At 49.0% G+C, this 18,080-nt stretch overlaps 2 protein-coding genes across 3 annotated transcripts; both read left to right on the forward strand.

Moving 5' to 3' along the window:
• The first annotated feature begins 43 nt into the window (after nucleotides 1-43).
• Nucleotides 44-2,860, forward strand: LOC101754724 (protein ALP1-like). 2 transcript variants are annotated; one of them, XR_215940.3, is made up of 3 exons: nucleotides 44-1,183; nucleotides 1,332-2,208; nucleotides 2,292-2,860. XR_215940.3 is itself a non-coding variant. In XM_004984397.3 (3 exons), the coding sequence occupies exons 1-3, from the start codon at nucleotides 584-586 to the stop codon at nucleotides 2,750-2,752; spliced, it is 1,779 nt and encodes a 592-aa protein (XP_004984454.1). In that variant the 5' UTR covers nucleotides 237-583; the 3' UTR covers nucleotides 2,753-2,860. The 2 variants fall into 2 exon arrangements, 1 of the variants encoding a protein (XP_004984454.1); XM_004984397.3 differs by having other exon boundaries at nucleotides 237-1,183; nucleotides 1,491-2,208.
• Nucleotides 2,861-6,756: 3,896 nt separating this feature from the next.
• On the forward strand, nucleotides 6,757-8,328 carry LOC101755276. Its single transcript, XM_004984398.4, has one exon. It carries the CDS (start codon nucleotides 7,247-7,249, stop codon nucleotides 8,102-8,104), a length of 858 nt encoding a protein of 285 aa, XP_004984455.1. The 5' UTR covers nucleotides 6,757-7,246; the 3' UTR covers nucleotides 8,105-8,328.
• Nucleotides 8,329-18,080: the final 9,752 nt, after the last annotated feature.

The raw sequence follows: 18,080 nt of genomic DNA on the forward strand, positions 1-18,080 counted from the left end.
TAAATGTGGTCCCCCTCCTTCATATTTCCACCGGTACCCCCACTCCCTTCCCCATCCTGTCTCCTCCCACTCCCGCACACGCGCCGCCACTCCCTTCCCTCCCGTCTGGATCTCGCCCCCTCCTCCGCTCCCTCCGCCGTGCCCGATCCGCCGCTCCCTCCGGCGACGCGCCTCCGCCGCCCCTCTGCCGCTGCGCCTCCGCCGCCCCTCCGCCGCGCCCTCCGCCTCACTCACTCCTCCGCGCCCTTCCGCCGCGCCTCCTCCTCCGCATCCATCCGCAGCGCCCCCCCCTCGCCTCTCCCTCCGTCGCTCCCTACGCCGGTTCCTCCGCCGCTTCCTACGCCGCTCCATCCGCCGACGCGACTCCGCCGCCCCGCCGCCGCTCCCTCCGCCGCGCCCCCTTTGTCGCCCTCCTTTTCCTCCCCACCACGCCGCCTTCCTTTCGTCGGCTCGTCGCCACTCCGCCGCCGCTCCCTCTGCCGCGCCCCCTCAGCCGCGCCTCCTCCGCCGTCCGTCCCTCGCGCCCCACTCCACGCCGCGCCCCACTCCGCCCCAGCTTCAGATCTAGAAGCAGCGCGTCGTCATGGACGGCAACGGCGACGACCACTTCTCGCAGCCGGATCCGGCCTTCCCCTCCGGCGCCTTCGACCTGTACTCCCAGGCGGATTCGTATCAAGGACCACGATCCGGGATGCAGGCCTTGGATCTGAACTCCCAGGTCGACGAGTTCCCCGCCTTCAGCTCGTACGCCGACATCCTCCGGAGTGACCACGGCGGAGTTGCTCGAGGGGGCGGTGCTCGCACACCCGGGCTTCGCGTGGCCCACAATGGCGGCGGAGACAGCAGAGGAGGAGGCGCCACGAGAGGTGGCGGCGCAAGTGCTGACAAGGGTCGCGGCGCCGGGGGGAGCAGAGGATGCGGCGCCGCGAGAAGCAGAGGTGGTGGTGCAAACCGTGTCGGCGGCACTGGCGGTAGCAGAGGTCGTGGGCGGGCGACTAGGAACCTATTCATTGGTTCCGCGTCTGCTGGTGGTGCTGCCGGCGGCGGTGGACGCGGCGGTGGACGTGTGGGTGGCCGTCGTCGACGTGGAGGCAGTGACCATGAAGATTATGTGTATGCTGACGAAGGATACGCGCCAGAGGTTGCTGATGGCGTGGAAGTGATATTTCCTGGCTCTTCAAAGGTAATTATCTAAACCTGAAGTCCTGGAATGTTGAATGTTGATTCATTTGAAGCTCCGCTACTGAACTTGATGTTTGTGATAATCTGAACATTCGTATTCAGTAGTGTGAATATCTGTTGACTGATAATCAGATGTTTGTATATGTCAGCTACTCAATCCTCCCAAGTACTTTACACCTCTTAATATGAAATGCTAGTGTGCTGGAAGACTTGCTTGGTTTGTTTACTATACATATGGTTTCAACAATGAATATGCTTCTTCGTTTTACTGGTCATATTATTTGGGAAATATGGTTACATGTGGTCAGGATCCATACCTCATATTGCACTGTCGTAAGAGGAATCGGGAGTTCGTCCAAATGATGTTAACACTCGGTATGTACTACGAATCTTACATACACAAAGCTCCAAGGAGGGTTGCATCAGTGACGGGCATTGAATGGGTAACAGAAACATTATCAAATCCGACCTCTTGTTATAACATGTTTAGGATGAGTTGCCCATTATTTAATCAACTTCATGATCTATTAGTTGACTCATATGGTTTGAGAGCCACTCGAGATATGTCAACAGTGGAGGCCTTAGGAATGTTCCTATGGATATTAGGTGCACCGCAGTCACTTAGGCAAGTTGAGGATCGATTTGTGAGGTCGTTGGAGACAATAAGCCGTACGTTCGACAAAGTGTTAGGCACTGTTCTTAAGCTAGCAGTACATAATATTAGGCCACAGGACCCTGAATTTAAGACGGTGCACAAGAGATTACTCAACCCTCGGTTTGCTCCGTATTTCAACAACTGTATTGGAGCTATTGATGGGACACACGTTCCAGTCGTGGTGCCAAGTGAAAAGGTCATGCAATATACAAACAGGCACGGGTATACCTCACAGAATGTGTTAGCTATTTGTGACTTCGACATGAGGTTTACATTTGTTGTTAGTGGATGGCCAGGATCGGTCCATGATATGAGAGTGTTCAGTGATGCCATAGAAAAATACGGTGACAAGTTTCCACATCCTCCTACAGGTACACTGTTTCTATATGATAGTTTTTTTGCCTATATGTTCTCTAGTTTGTTTTTACCTAACAAGTTTGCCTTTTGTTTGTAGGCAAGTTTTACCTTGTTGATTCGGGGTATCCAAACCGTCCCGGTTACCTATCACCTTACAAGGGTACGAAGTACCATCTACCGGAGTTTCGTAATGGTCCAATGCCCAGAGGTATGCAAGAGACCTTTAATTATGCACATTCATCCCTTAGAAATGTTATCGAGAGGTCATTCGGAGTTTTGAAGATGAAGTGGAGGATACTGATGGGTATACCAAGTTTTCCAATGCACAAGCAAAGCAAAATTATTGTGGCTTGCATGGCAATTCACAATTTTATCCGAGAGAATAGTGTTGCCGATAGGGAATTTGATTTGTACGATTGTGATGAAAATGGTGTCCCAATGCCCGGAACTTCAAACCGCGGAGGAGGTGAGACAAGTACCCAAGTAGAAGAAGAAGATAGCAACATGAATGCATTTCGAGATGAAATAGCTCATGCCTTGTACAATAGGTCTAGATAAATTGATTTCAATGTTGTAATGATAATGTATTTGTAGTTTAATTTTGGAGTTGTTGGACATTGTAATAGACATAAAATTCCCTTCTTATGCACTGGTGTATGACTGAAAGAGAAAGAGAAGAAGAGAGTGAAAGAGAAAGAGAAGAAGAGAGTGGAGAAGAAACAAGAAGAAAGGCATAGCGCTTTGCATGCATGCAGTGCAAGGAGGAGAACGGAGGGCACGGCACAGCACCGCACCGCTATGCACGCATGCATGCAAGCAGCGCCAGCGAGTGGAGCCAGCGCAGCACGCATGCATAGCAAGGGGCGCCAGCGAGTGGAGCCAGCGCAGCATGCATGCATGCAAGGGGCGCCAGCGAGTGGGGCCAGCGCATGCATGCGCGCGGGCGGGAGGGGCAGCGCGCGCGGGCGGGAGGACAAAAGCAGGGGTATGGTAGTCATTTTCACTATTAGGTGCTAAATTTTAGCCTCCCATCCAAACACCCATGGGTGCTAAATTTTAGCCTCTTTTTTTGAGTGGGCTAAACTTTAGCTCAAGGCTAAATTTTAGCCCCTACTCCCAAACAGGCCCTTAGTATAGGGGTTCTGCAGTTAGTTTTATAATTAATTTATGTTTAGTCCTCCTAATTAGCATCCGAACATCTGATGTGATCCTCTTTAGTAGCTCGCACTCAAACATCCTGAAGATGAGTTGGCATACGTGAAAAATAAATCTGTGAGTAGAAACTCGAGTAGATTGATTTGAAAGTGATGATAAGAAAACGATAACAGAAAAGGGATATGTTTCCCTGTTGAGCTTGTTGATTGGATCCGATCTTTCTCCCATGCGTGCGTAGATGAGGGCTGTATGCTCAGCGGCACATCAGCTTTTGACGTAGCATTGGGAATCCCGCTTGGCCGTTGCACGGGCGACTCGCCATCGTGTGGCCGCACGTGACGTGTTCTCGGCGGCATCGAGGATGTAGCCTGACGGGCGCCGACGTCCCGCGGCATGTAGCACCGCCTCTATCTTTGAGCAGATGTTGACGATGGTCGCCAACGAACTAGTCGAGTTCGTTGGTGAGGATCTCACGATCATACCCATCTACATACCAACTGTCAGATTAGATTTAGTGACTGTCAGTCTACTTAGAGGTACTTAAATGGTTGATTTGTAGTCAGAGAGATCGCAAGATCAGTTGATGGTAACGCAAGGCACAAAATACAGAGATTTATACATATTAGAGCCGCGAGTGTAGCGTAATAACTTATGTCCTGTTTGGAGGATTATATTGCGCCCTGCGTTCGGGTGTTTAGGGTCCGTATGGTGGGATTGGATGTCTGTTGGGTTGAGTTTTTAGTTACCCTCGGGGGGTGTCACTGACCACCTTATATAGACTAACGACCTAGGGTTACAAATCGGATAGGATTTGATCCTAGTCGGTTGTTACATGAAAAACAATTTGAGTCGGACTACAACATATATCCCGCAATATCCGGACGGAATCTGTTCACCCGGCCTCCAAGCTTGTGCTTCACGTGTCTTCATGCCTTGCCCTGCACGCCGTAGTCAGGCGGGACCCACTTATCAGACCGGCTAGTATTCTGGTCGGTAGGGACCCGTGGGTACCCTTATCCCTGGTGCTGAACATAACTAGCCATACCCCATACCATTTTCCTTGTGCTGGCAACCTTTAAGATTTTTTTATATAATGATTGCCATTAAAAAAATCATGTTAGGTCAAATCTATAAAGTAGTACATTACAAGATTTATAATCTTCTCAGCCGTTTTTATGAGTGGCCAATAGTTTTGGTGCTTGTTACTATTTTTTTCTCGAGTGATTGACAGTTTCGCTAGTGTAATTTGCATATTTCCCAACAGTTTTTATTAAATGGCTAACAATGTAATTCCCAACAACCTCATTTCCCACAGTTATGCTAGTTAGTTAACCAAATATACTAGAAAATATTGGCCTCTTGTAAAGAAACAATGGGGAAAAGGTCATTTTGTATTTGTGACGAGAGGAAGGACTTGATTATATTGTGTCCTACCTAACTACGGCTTCTTTAGTTCTTTTAGAGCTTTCATGACCATTTGACATCATTTGGAAATGATATAGGGGCTAGAACTGTAAAGGTGGGAGCACTAACACGCACAGGGAAAGCATGTGTTAGAACGTGAGTTGTATGATTACCCCGGATCAACTGAGGGCCGCTGCCGGATCTTTGTTCTCGAAAATGATGGCATTTGATCCGCTACTTTCTATCAAGTAGGACGCCGACATCCAGCCTGTTCGCTTCAGCTTATAAGCCGGCTGAAAAGCTGAAATGGCTGATTTGTTATGAGAGGAAAACACTTTTTGGTGGCTGATAAGCTGACTGAATAAGCTGAAGCGAACAGTCTGATCGTCCGTGCAGAACTGCAGACATACTGTAGTAGTAACAGTACAGTCTTACAGATACACGAGTTACGATCCAGACATACTACGGTGCAGATACACGCAGCGAGCGCGGCACTCGGGCTCTTGAAAACGACTATTCCGTCCGGCTCAAAGCTGTGAAAGAGGAAAAAGTCAAAAACGCTGGTGCCTCGCGCCTGCGCGCTGGCGGCCCCTTCAATTCGAATCTTCTTCGATCCAGCCCGCTCGAACGGTTCGTTCCGCAATGTTCAGGCGCTCTCGATCCGCCGGCCGGCTCGAAATCCGCCGTCAGCCCGTGGCCGCCCCGTTGCTGCTGCCATGCTCAATAATCCACCGGCACCGACGCTTTCGGCGCTGCACCGGCACGGCCGCCGTCGCCGTAGTCGATCGGCCGTGGCCGCTAGGCCCAGCCGGCAGCCGCCTATGATGCGGGGAAAAAAACGACGCGCGACCCGCGGCGATCGTTGGGTACTAGTACGTGTGAGTAGTGGCGATCCGTGTGGTCTGCCCCTCTGGGTACGTTAGCCCATGGCATTTTTCGCGGCGCTGCGGCTCCAAGCTTTGGGCCTGCACGAACGAGCGCGACGGCCGGCGAGGAAGCCCCACACGCCGCGCGCGGGAGACCGAGGTTCTGTGGGGCGCATCAGCAGCTCGCGTACAACTGATGCGTGCGTCCTGGGCCGTAGCTTTTTGACCTTGCATTGGCGACCTTGCGGTCTGCCGTGTACAAACTGAAACACGGTGCAGCAGTGCACCTTGCACCCCCTCAAAAAAAAAGAGCAGTGCACCTTGCAAGCATTGCTGCCCCCCGGGACGCGCCCCCACTGCTAGCAAAATCTAACTTTCGAACAAGTGATCCGCTTCTATCCATCATTCACTCGTTTGGCAAGCGATAGGGGTGCATAGCACTGCAAATTAGAGGGGGAAATTAACTGAGGAAATTTGCACAATTGCACGAGAGTTGGAGTTTTAGACATAGTCACTTGTTGGGTTTAAGGATAAGAGTTAAATTAGAGGGGACCTTAAGAGAAAATATTATCCCATGTTTTTTTGATGGATTAGGATGCGAGAGAGAATTTGTATTATAAGTTACAATGAATAGTGAGTACGTACTCCCTCTATTACAAATTGTAAATTGTTTTATGTTTGTCATAGTCAAACTTCAAACTAGTTTTATAAGATAGATTGTGAAACATATCCTGATGATGCATCTATGTGATATTGTCAAATGTCAATATATTTTTCTATAAATTTAGTCAAAATTAGACAGATTTGACTTGGAACAAAGATAAATTCACCCACAATTTGAAATGGAGGCTAGGTGTTTCAATCGTCCACCTAAACCATAAATTCCCACCCAATATCATACCTTCCTAATACTAAGGCTCCTTTTGTCATGGCTCCAGCCCCTTCTAAAATGAGAAGTTGAAGGAGTTACTTTTTTTTGGCTCCAGCTTCTCAATGCAAGATGGCTCCGGTTTCTTAGTGCTCCACATGTGGAGCTGTTTTTGACATCCGTGTTTGGTAGGGCTCCAGCAGAAGTCGCTGGAGAAGCAGAAGCCGGAGCACTACCAAAAGGGCTATAGGTGATTCGTAGGAGTTGAACCTTCTAAACTTTCATTCTCTGTGCCACTAAAACTCATATTTATCAAACGAAATAGGAGATTTCTTAACCCGTATCCCTAAACTTCTGTTCTCTTTCTCCAACTACCCCTAACTAAAAGCACAATTAGTTAGTTCACACGGTCCATGCAGTGGTACACTTGTAGCGCTGCCGATCTGCAGTTGCCATCCATCTGCTTGGTTTTTATTTGTTCATTCGCTTCAGTGCAGCATTTCCTCCAGTTCCCAATATAACTCCTCTCTTCAGTGCTCTCCCAAAGCCTCAGCTACCAGCCAGCATCATCATCCCAGCCTCCCCCAGTCCCAGGTCAAGGCGATCACCACCAACAACAAACGACTGCGCTGCCGTCCACAGGCGCGCGTAGCCGCCGCACGCACACCAACTCCCCTGTCTCGGCTCGGCGGCAAGCTTCCCTGCACCAGACTCCGGTCTCTGTCCCTGTCCCCCTGCTCAGCTTCCACCAGCGACACCATGCCGGCGCCCAAATGGTTCCAGAAGCTCAGGAGGAGGAAGAAGGGCAAGCAGCAGGGTGCAGCATGCAGGAGCCAAGCTGCCGAAGCCGAAGCCGAAGCCGACGCCGACGCGGCGGCGCGCGCGGACAATTGCCCGACCAGCCAGTGCCAGTCGTCGCTGCCAGCGGCGTGCGCGGTGTCCCCGAACAGGGCGTCCTACTACTTCGCCAGCGCGGACCGCCCGCGCCAGGACAGGGAGCTCCCGTGCGTCGCCGACATGGCGCTGGACGTCCGCGTGGACGTGGTGCACCGCCGCGCGGGGGAGCGGCGGCTCGGTGGCCTCGACGCGCCGCCGGGGACTCCCGAGCTCAAGCTGCGGCGCATCGTCACGAGGCCCGCCGCCGCCGACGCCTCGGAGAGCGGCGGCGGCTTCAGCAGCGCCAGCGCCACCACGTCGGCCGCCACGACGCCGTCGACCAGGGCGCGCGGCTTCCACGTGAAGGCAGCCGGCGGCCGGAGGCGGCACCGGCGGCGGCGGTACGAGCACGACGGCAGCGCGAACAAGAAGGGGAAGGCGGCGCTGGCGGATGCGGAGACGGAGGCGGAGGCGTCGCCGCTGCGCCTGCACGGGGCCGCGAGGCGGCGGCGGTGGCTGTACGAGAGCTTGGTGGTGGTGAAGGCGTCTTCGGACCCGGAGCGGGAGATGGCGGAGAGCATGGCGGAGATGGTGGTGGCCAACGGCATCCGGTCGTCGGAGGACCTGGAGGAGCTCCTGGCGTGCTACCTCGCGCTCAACGCCGCCGAGCACCACCGCGCCGTCGTCGCCGCGTTCCGCCACGTGTGGTCCCTCCTCGCCAGGCACAGCCTGCTCCTCTAGCGCGCGCGCGCGCAGGTGCAGGCCACGAACGCGCCTGGTGAGCACCTAACAACACTTTCTGAATCGCGTCGTGCAGCACAAAGCACACCGTATTGCCGTGTGAGCTGTGGCGATCGATCGTGCATGACAGCGTTGCCCGGATCTCGCCGTGTTCATAATCCATGTTGACCGTACAGTCCCATCGATCGATCTGCTCGTCCTGATGACACTTTCTTTCTTCTTCACCAACTGTCCCTGCACATTGTTGCTGAGAAAACCGCGTTGTGCTAGATCTTACTCCACTGTGCAACGTTACGTGAGCTTGGCAGAATGCCAGAATCCGTTGTGTCGGTAGTACCCTACGCCGCCGTGTGGTTGAAGGATGGAAGCCGCAGCGAGCACGCGCGAGGCGAGAGCGGCCGGTGCGCGCGCTCCACGTACAGAGCGGCCACCCCCACTTTGGCCTTGCAAAAGCGAAGCGAATCGTGCCTTTACAGCTCGACGAAGCAGGGGATCAATGCCAACCGAGCTGGTGATCAACCCGCCCGATCCTGTGGAATTTTCATTTGGGGATCGGCCAGGCCGGCCGGTCCTGGCCTCCCTGCTGCTGGGTCTCTCTCGCCGCACCAGGCAGGTAGGTGAGCGGGAAGAAGGCGAACCAGCAGACTCGTGTCGCGCGCCACCACCGGCCGGACCACCGACCGACTACAGCATCGGTAGCGTCCGTACCCCGCAATCGCAGTAGTGCAGTACCTAGCGATCGCCGGCCGTCTGCCATGACTGTTCGCAATGGGGCCGTGTCTCTATCGCCTTGACTTTTTACCTTTAGAACGGAGGTTGATGCCTATCGCCAATGGTGGCCTGAGGCCGTCAAAGACAATCCAGAGGCACTGGACACCGGGACATCATGCCATCATGGGTCACGAAGTTTTTCTTCAGAGTGGAAGTGAAACGGACACACCACCAATCTGCTGCCGTCTCCACTTCTAGATCCCAGCTGAGACGCCAGCATCTGCTGCCACTCACTTCTGGGCCAGCGCGCACGAAGCAACACAAACCCTCCCTACGCCGCGTAAGACCGCGCTGTCAGCCTCAGCCTCCCCAGGGCGGATCGGAGCACAAAGCTTTCAGCAAAGATCGCGCGCGCCCGTGGCCTGCCTGCCAGTGCCAGGTGAGGAAAGCACAAAGGAGAAAGAGATGAGATCCCCATCCCTGCCAGTCTACCAAGGCAAGGCCATGCCATTGCCATCCCTGTGCTGCATCGTGGCAACTGGCAAATGGCAACGACGAGGCAAAAGATGACCTTTTGATTCTCAGAGAAGTAGGGCATGTAAAAAATATTACAAAAAGTTTTTAATGAAAGCTGCACCGTGGTGCCTAGAGCGAGCTATAAAGACAGAGCTTTTGACGTGGGCCCGGTGGATTGCGATTGTCCTTGTAGTAGTAGTAGCAGTGTCTAGGAAAGTAAGTGGCTAGCTCACTGATCTGTACCGTGCTGTGAGCCTGTGATCAGTGGCACAGTGACTGTACTGGGCTCCGGTGTTTGAAAACGGACTCCTTCAATGTACGTATCAGGGACAAGTTCTATTCGGCCTGAAGAGGTTCTACTTCCAATTTGTAGGGGAAGTAGATTCCAAAGAATGGGCGTATGCAATTCCTCCTCTTGTTTTTTTTTGGAAAGTAACTCGTTTTTTTTTCATTTAGTCAATTGAAGCATGAAAGAAGCATTTTTCTTCCTTTTCTTTTTGGAAAAGAAGACAGGAACTCTCATGCACGTACGCGGAAAATAAAAGACAGGAGCTCTACGGATCAGTTAAGAAAGACAAGTTCTCTATTAGTACAGTAGACCAGTATTTAACTGTTGGCTTCTCTTCTTGGAAAAAAGAGATTAATTATTGTCGGATTCAGTGACTGGCAGTCCACGAAGGGGGTGCCCAGGTGGTAGATTTGTAGGCAAGGAAGATCGCAAGACCAAGAGAGCGATTGGTAACACAGGTGCGTAAGGTTTAGACAGGTTCGGGCCACCAAGAAGGTGTAGCACCTAACGTCCTGTGTTCTGGTGGATTGTATTGCTGGTATGATCTGTTACCCTCGAGGGGTGTCCCTAGCCACCTTATATAGGCTGACAACCTATGGTTACAAGTCGGATATGATCTAATCCTAGTCGGTTGTCACAAAGAAACCAATCTAAATTGGACTGCAATATGAATCCTGTGATATCCGAGTGGAATCTGTTCGCCCTGCCTCCGAGCTTATACTCCACGCGTCTTCATGCCTTGCCTCGCACGTCATGGTTGGGCGGGGCCCACTTGTCAGGATGGCTAGTATCCTGGTCGATGGGGACCTGTGAGTACCCTTATCCCTCAAGCCCCCGAGCAATGTGGAGTCGAACAGCAGCTTGACGGATGCACAATGAAACTTTCAATGTACTCAGCTAAAGTTGCGGTTTCGTCATAGTGACAAAGAGGCTGTGCAGTGCTCAAAAAAGAAAGAAAAAAATTTAGAGTTGAGCAAGCGTATGACCAAATGCGCGTGGCGCAAGTGGCTGCCGAGCTTCAGAATGTTAGGCATCTTGCAGATTGAAAGGAAGTACATGGAGGGCATCGCAAGACACTCCATATGGAGTAACCCCCGAGCCTTGAAGCGATTAAAGTAATTGGTCTAAGAGTATAGAAATCTTGAAAACCAAGTAGTTGTTGTATCATTAGTCACCAAAATGAGACGCCCAGCCCCCGAGCACGAGGACTAGCGGAGCTAAGGTGGCACGTAGACATGAATTAGGCACCCAACCCTCGAGCGTGAAGACTGGCAGAGCCAAGGAGGTACGCCGACCTGAAATAGGCATGCAGCTCCCGAGCGTGAGGACTGGTGGAGCCAAGTAGGCATGCCGACCTGAAATAGATGTCCAGCTCCTGAGCGCGAGAACTGGTGGAGCCACGGAGGCACGCTGACATAAATTAGGCCCCCCGGACCCCAAGCGCGAAAACTGGCAGAGCCAAGGAGGCATGCCGACTTGAAATAGGCACCCAACCCTTGGGCGTGAGGACTGGTGGAGCTAAGGAGGCACGCCGACCTAAAATAGGCATCCAGCCCCTGAGCACGAGAATTGGTGGAGCCACGGAGGCACGCCAACCTGAAATAGGTGCCCAGCACCCGAGCGCAAAGACTTGTGGAGCCAAGGAGGCACACCTACTTGAAATAGGTGCCCAGCCCTCGAGAGCGAGGACTGGTTGAACCAAGGAGGCTCGCTGTGAAGTGAATCTGGACGGAAACACTACAAGAAATATGTTGATTTATAACGAAAATTTTATGATACATTTGTTCTCATCATAGATCTATGACGTTTCTGGCTGAAAACGTCATAAAGTTTCACATCCAAGCAAATTTAGTGACAAAGTTATGGAACGTCATAAAAGTTGCCACTGTAGCCAAAAAGAAATCGTCACTTGCTGTTACATGGTGATTTTATGATGATATAAGCTCCACGAAAATGTCACAAACCAATCAGGGTCCCACATGTAAGTTTAAGCTGATAAATAGGGTGGTAAAATAAAATGGAAAATGTGCTCCTCCCATGGGTCGAACCTATTACCGATCGAATGGGAAGTCTTTACCGCGACCGGATCCCACATGTAAGATAAGTTTCAGGTGAGTGTGGTATTTGGCGGCAGAAAAGCCCGTGCTGCAGCCAAAAAATAGTTTACCCACTGCCGCGCTCCCGCGATAGGGAAAAAAGAAGAACGGAGAGAAGGCGGCCAGGACGGAGCACTCAGGCGGAGATCTGCGCCTTCCCGCGGCGGCTCAGTCCTACGACAGCACAAATCTTGTGCTTTCTGCTGCGGCGCGTCAATCTGGTCAGTAATTTTGAGTTGAATTCGCCAAAATTTCATTTTGCATTAAGATCTTTCAATTTGGTCAGTAATTTTGAGTTGAATTTGCCAAAATTTTCTAGATGGATAGCGTTTAATACATGGTTGTCGACTATTGACCCCCGAGCATGAGAAAGGGGTCAATGATTTCATGGAATTTGTTAAGAGTAGATACTCTGATGATTATGCTCGTGTTGTTGATGCCTGAATTAGTCTAGATGTCCTGTAGAGGTGGTGAGCTTGCACTTACTTTAAATGGGATGGCAAACACCTACACTAGGTGGATCCATCATGGAGATACATTCAAGGATAGGGTTCAGGAAAATGCAAATCTGAAGGATAATGGAGTTCAGAAAAATGCAATTCCGCAGTATGATGGGGTTAAGAAAACTGCAATTCTGCCAGATGAGGGGGTTGTGGATAGTGCAATTCTACAGGATGATGGTGATCAGGAAATAGTTCAGGAAAACAAACACATATTAGGTATGGAGGAGGATGAAGGCACCAAAGATGGACTTTCTGAAATGATAGCTGACATGTGCCATGCTAAAGAGCTTGGAGGGAAAATGTTAGAATGTATAAAGGAACATATAAACTGTAAGGTGTCACCGGGATCTAAATATACACAATTTACTTTTTTTGTGAAGTTACTTCATATCAAGTCTTTCTATCGGATCAACAATGTCGCATTCAATGCGATTATGAAGGTGGTATCACTTGCTTTCCCAAGGGAATGTGTTCCGACATCTTACAATGACGCAATGAAGTACATACGTTCCATGGGACTTAGCTATGAATCTATCCATGTTTGCAAGAATAATTGTGTATTGTTTTGCAAGGATCTAGCAGAACATGATGTGTGCCCAGTGTGTTGTGAAGCGGATTCAAGATGGAAAGATACAGACAACAAGATGTGTGTTCCTCAGATGGTATTGAGGCATTTTCTACTGGTTTCAAGGCTGAAGAGGACGTTTCTTTCATCAAAAACTGCAAAGGATGCACAATGGCACGAGTTGAAGCGACAACCGGTGGACAATGAGCAACTCATATAGTATGTGGCCAGCATTTGTTGTGTCGTATAATATGCCACCATGAGTATGCATGGAAGAATCAAACTTCATGATGGCATTATTGATCCCTGGGCTGAGTTTTCCATCAAAGGATTTTGATGTCTTCTTGCAACCTCTTGTAGATGAGCTGTTGGACCTATGGAAGGGTGTCGATGCATACGACGCTTGTAGTCAACAATTCTTTAAACTGCATGCTGCGGTTATTTGGTGGATACATGATTATCCAGCACTAAGCACATTGGCGGGGCAAGTCACGAAAGGTTATTATGCCTATGTGCATTGTGACAAGGATCCTTGCTCAAGGAGATTGAAGAACAAGATATATTATATTGGCCATCGTCGTTTCCTCCAACTGACCATGCATGGAGAAGAAAGAAAGCAGAGTTTGATGGTAATACTAAAAACCGAGAGAGGCTAGAGAAATTTACTACCGAGGAGCTTCAGCAGCAACTGGAGAAGGTTAAAGATGTTAAACCAGGAAAGACTCGTTAGGGTCAGAAAAGGAAGCGGGAACCCAGACAGTATTGTAGCTGAAGGGTTTTTTTATTTGACTTGCTGTATTGGAAAATTCTAAAGCTGCCACATAATCTTGATGTCATGCACATTGAGAAAAACATATGCAAAAACTTTATTGGGACATTGCTTAAAATTGTTGGGGAGACAAAGGACACGATCAATGCTAGGGTTGATTTGCAAGAGATGGGCATCAGACCACATCTACACATGCTGAATACTACGGAAGGGGAGTCTTGCAAAATTCTAGAAGCTCCATATAGAATGGGCAAAAAGAAACAAAATGTGTTTTGTGATTTTATAAGTCAGGTGAAGTTCCCAGATGGATATGCTTCTAACTTTTCAAGATGTATTGTTGCTGATGGATGCAAACTCCAAAGACTGAAAACTCATGATTGTCATCTCCTACTCCAAAGGATTTTACCTGCTTTCCTTCGAGGTTTAATGGATAAAGAGATATACTCAGCTATTTCGGAATTAGGAAACTTCTTTCAGTAACTATATTGCAAAAATCTGAAGTTGGATGTTTTGAACAAACTGAAAACAGATATCCCAATAATTTTGTGCAAGCTTGAGAAAATTTTCCCTCCTGCCTTGTTTGATTTTATGGTGCACTTGGTTGTCCATTTGCCTGATGAAGCAATCCTAAGAGGCCGAGAACAATATGGATGGATGTATACCAGCGAAAGAAGGCTATGCACATTGGAGCATTCTATGAGAAACATGGCTAGGCCTGAAGGATCCATAGCAGAAGCATATGTTGCTAATGAGGCCTTGACATTTTGCTCAAGGTACTTTGCAGATGATGATGTTGACACACGATTCAATCAGGAGGGTAGGAACAGAGAGAATGCTGATTTGTTATGAGAAGGTGATTTATCCTGTTTCCAGCACAATGTTGATGTACTTCGAGAAGCGAAGACTTTGTTCCTCGCTTCGGATTACAACAAGCTGATTTGGTATGTGGTACACAATTGTGAAGAGGTTGAGCCATATATCAGGTATGTAATCCGTCATGCAATGATTCTACTGCAATTATTTCAGTAATTTTCAGAGGGATGTGTTTTTGCAAGATTTACATGTATCAGTTAGAAGCGGAAGGTGTGTCGGGCCAGGTTATTGATAGTAGAATTCAGAAAGAATTTTGCCGATGGTTTAAATCGCATGTAAGTTTTCTAGTTTTTCAGGACAAACTTATATTAGCTAGCGAGGACCTATATATAAATATATGTATAAAACTATGGTTTTATTATACAGATTGAAAAGATTCCTAAAGGAGAGGTCTTCGAGGACTTGTATGTATTATCAACTTTACCAGACAAGCGAGGAAGAAAATATTCAGCATGTCTTGTTGGCGGTGTCCAGTACCACACACATGCCTGAGACGAAAATTGGAAGACACAGAACAGTGGGGTTATGGCTGCAGACTTTCATAAAAGTGAGCGAGTTTTATGGTTGTCTAAAAGAAATTATTGAGCTGCGGTATGACTCATCAGGATGTAGCATAAATCAAACCGTTGTATTATTCTACTATGATTGGTATGATCCGGGAGGGACCAAGAAGGAAATGAGGATTGAAAACGATGGGTACTTCACAAGCATAAATACTGGAAGGTACCGATATAAAAGTGATCCCTACATTTTGGCTGAACAAGAAACAAAGGTGTTTTACTTGCTAGACACCCTGTTACAAGACCTATGGAGAGTGGTGCAAAAATTTGAGCACAGGTATTTGTAGAGATTTAATGAAACTGAGCAAGACACAGCGCCCAGTTGCATGGTACATGCATATCAAGATGATGTAATTGAAGAAACCTTGAATAATGGTATTGGTGATGGTTCGAAGGCTCCGGTGCCTACTACCGACGAAGAGGAGGACGAGACTATCATTTCAGCGGCTCAAGTTACTTCCATTCACCAGCAGGTTCTATCTAATGTGGACGAATTCAATTCTGATGATGAGGAAGAGGATGAGACTATCTAGCAATACCATGATGCAGATGAAAATCCTACACCTGACAGTGATGGGGATTATGATGTCATAGCAATTAATGTTATAGTCGATCTAATTTGAACTCATTTGTTGTATAGCATATGAACCGATATGTGCATGTAGACCTTTTATTATAGTAGTTGTGGGAAAATCCTCGTGACGCATCTCAATATGTTTGAAAGTACACTTAGCTGGGTATTGATCCGGCTCGTTGTATTGTAAAACACCGGAACATCCTGTGACGCCTTCCAAAATCTACGAACGCCCATTTGGCTGGTTGTTTATCGAGTTCGAAGTATTATCAAACACCGAAACATTCTATGACATCTTCAAAATCTTCGAACGCCCATTTGGTTGGATGTTTATCCTGTTCGATGTATTGTCAAACACCGGAACATCCTGTGACGACTTCCAAAATCTTCGAACGTCCATTTGGCTAGCTGTTTATCCAGTTCAGTGTATTCTCAAACACCGGAACATCCTTATGCTAGAACAAGGTTGGGTAGGAAACTCCTACCCATCTTCTTAGCTGGGTGCGCACTATACCTTTATGACTTTATCCAACACCGTGTCACTCTTCCTGACCCGTCGTTCCCCATTTACTACAAGGTCACTTGCGACGCTCGCCCTTGGTAGGATTTAGTCGCTGCCGCCACCTACTGCAGCCGCCCACCTCCGCGCCACACTCCGCCGCTACTGCAATCTGCTGCCGCTTGCCCTGATTTCACAGGTATTCGTCATTGAAAGCGGGATTCGTTAAATTTTTTGAGATCATTGCGGTAGCTAATTCGAGAAAGATCTTGCAGATGGGTCGAGATGGTGGCAAGAGAAATGGAAAGGCGCTTGACCCGCCTCCAGCAAAGCGACAAAGGAAGTCGCAGGCGAATTCTGTAGGCACGTTTGGTGCTCAGACATGGCAAAGGATACACGAGAGTCTTTCCCTGCCCGTTCTCACCGTACACGGGGTGGGTCAACTTCAGCACAATCCTATCGGACTCGAGGTGGGTCAACCTTAGCACCTTCCTGCCGCACACGGGGTGGGTCAAGCTTGGTGCCTTCTGAGTGACAGCAATCTACACGGCGTTGACCGCCCCGCCCTGCTGAGTTTCCTGCGCTCGACCCTAGGGAGCAGAAGGAGGTACCTCTTTACCCTCCACCAAAAGAGCCGCTAAGGATGATTGAACTGAGCATGCATAGCTACCAAATGATTAAAAGGCTTCGATTTGTGTCTAAGAATGTGTGGTTTGAAAATTCCCATGACAGACGGGTCGAACCAAAATTTAGGAATGTCATTCAGCAAACTTTCTACTATAACTACAAAAAGCTATCCACCAGGCTATTTGAGCACAAGATTATAAACTGGAATCATATGAACATGGCCGCGGGAGGAGAGGATATTAAGGGATACATCAATCAACTACCCGGATTGGCTGATTTGGTCTCAGGGCATCATCAGTATATTGAGGATTGGGTTCGAGTTTTCTATGCTACGGTGTACATTCCTGAGAGCAGAGAGTACATCTAGATCATGTTTGAGTGAGCTCCACATAGAATTTGGTGACACCAAATTGCTGATAGTCTTGGAGTCAATTTGTGTAACATGTCCCTACACTACATTGTCTACGGGGATCATGAACCACCTCGCCGTAGTTTGCTTGATGGATCGTTCCCTTCGGACGAGGATATGGCCGAACTTTTTGTGGAGCCGTTCCCTTCTAGCCGAGCATATTGCACGCCTGACATATTTACCCCTGAGGCCAATGTGGTTCACCGAGCACTAAGGAAGACAATGTTATCATCGATCGTTAATGCAGAGTCTATCACTAGTCTTCAGCAGTGGCTTCTTCTTCACGTCATGACTAGCCGAGAGTTCAACATCGTGGACTTTATTCTTTGTGAGATTCAAGATGTTATCCATGATGGGTTGACCGTGGCCCGACAAATGCCATATGCTCACTGGATCTCCGTCATCTTGAGTCATCTTACTAAAAAAGATGAGAACGGTAGAGAGGTGCAAATTGGACCCAAAAATTGGTGACATGAGTACAACAATGTGACAAAACACAATTCAAGGTATACAAACTAGCAAGACTAGGAGACAAACGTCATGGCCTAAGGATGATTGTGAAGTGTCTACCGCTGCTACTCCAGATAATCCTGGTCCCACTACTTCGCAAGCTAAGGATGATCCTGGTCTCACTACTTTGCAAGCTTAGGAAGATACTATGGTGGCTCCTTCTCCTAGTCTCGCTACGTCGAAAGGCTCTCCTACATCTGCTCCTAGTCTTGCTACGTCGGAAGGCTCTCCTGCACCTTCTCCTGGTTGAACTAAGTCAGAAGGCTCTGCTGCATCTGCTCCTACTCCAACTACGTCGTAAGGTTCTACTACACCGGCTCCTACTCCAACACGTCGGAAGGCTCTACTGCACCTGCTACTGCTCCTCCTCCTCCTCCTCCAAATAATCATGTATCTCTAGCTCCTAATGACCCTCTTCCGTTAACCAATCCTTCTATGTCGGCACCTTCTTCGAACCCTGATGAAAAAGAGGTAG

This window comes from Setaria italica, chromosome IX (assembly GCF_000263155.2).
Source record: "Setaria italica strain Yugu1 chromosome IX, Setaria_italica_v2.0, whole genome shotgun sequence".
NCBI classification, from domain to species: Eukaryota; Viridiplantae; Streptophyta; class Magnoliopsida; order Poales; family Poaceae; genus Setaria; species Setaria italica.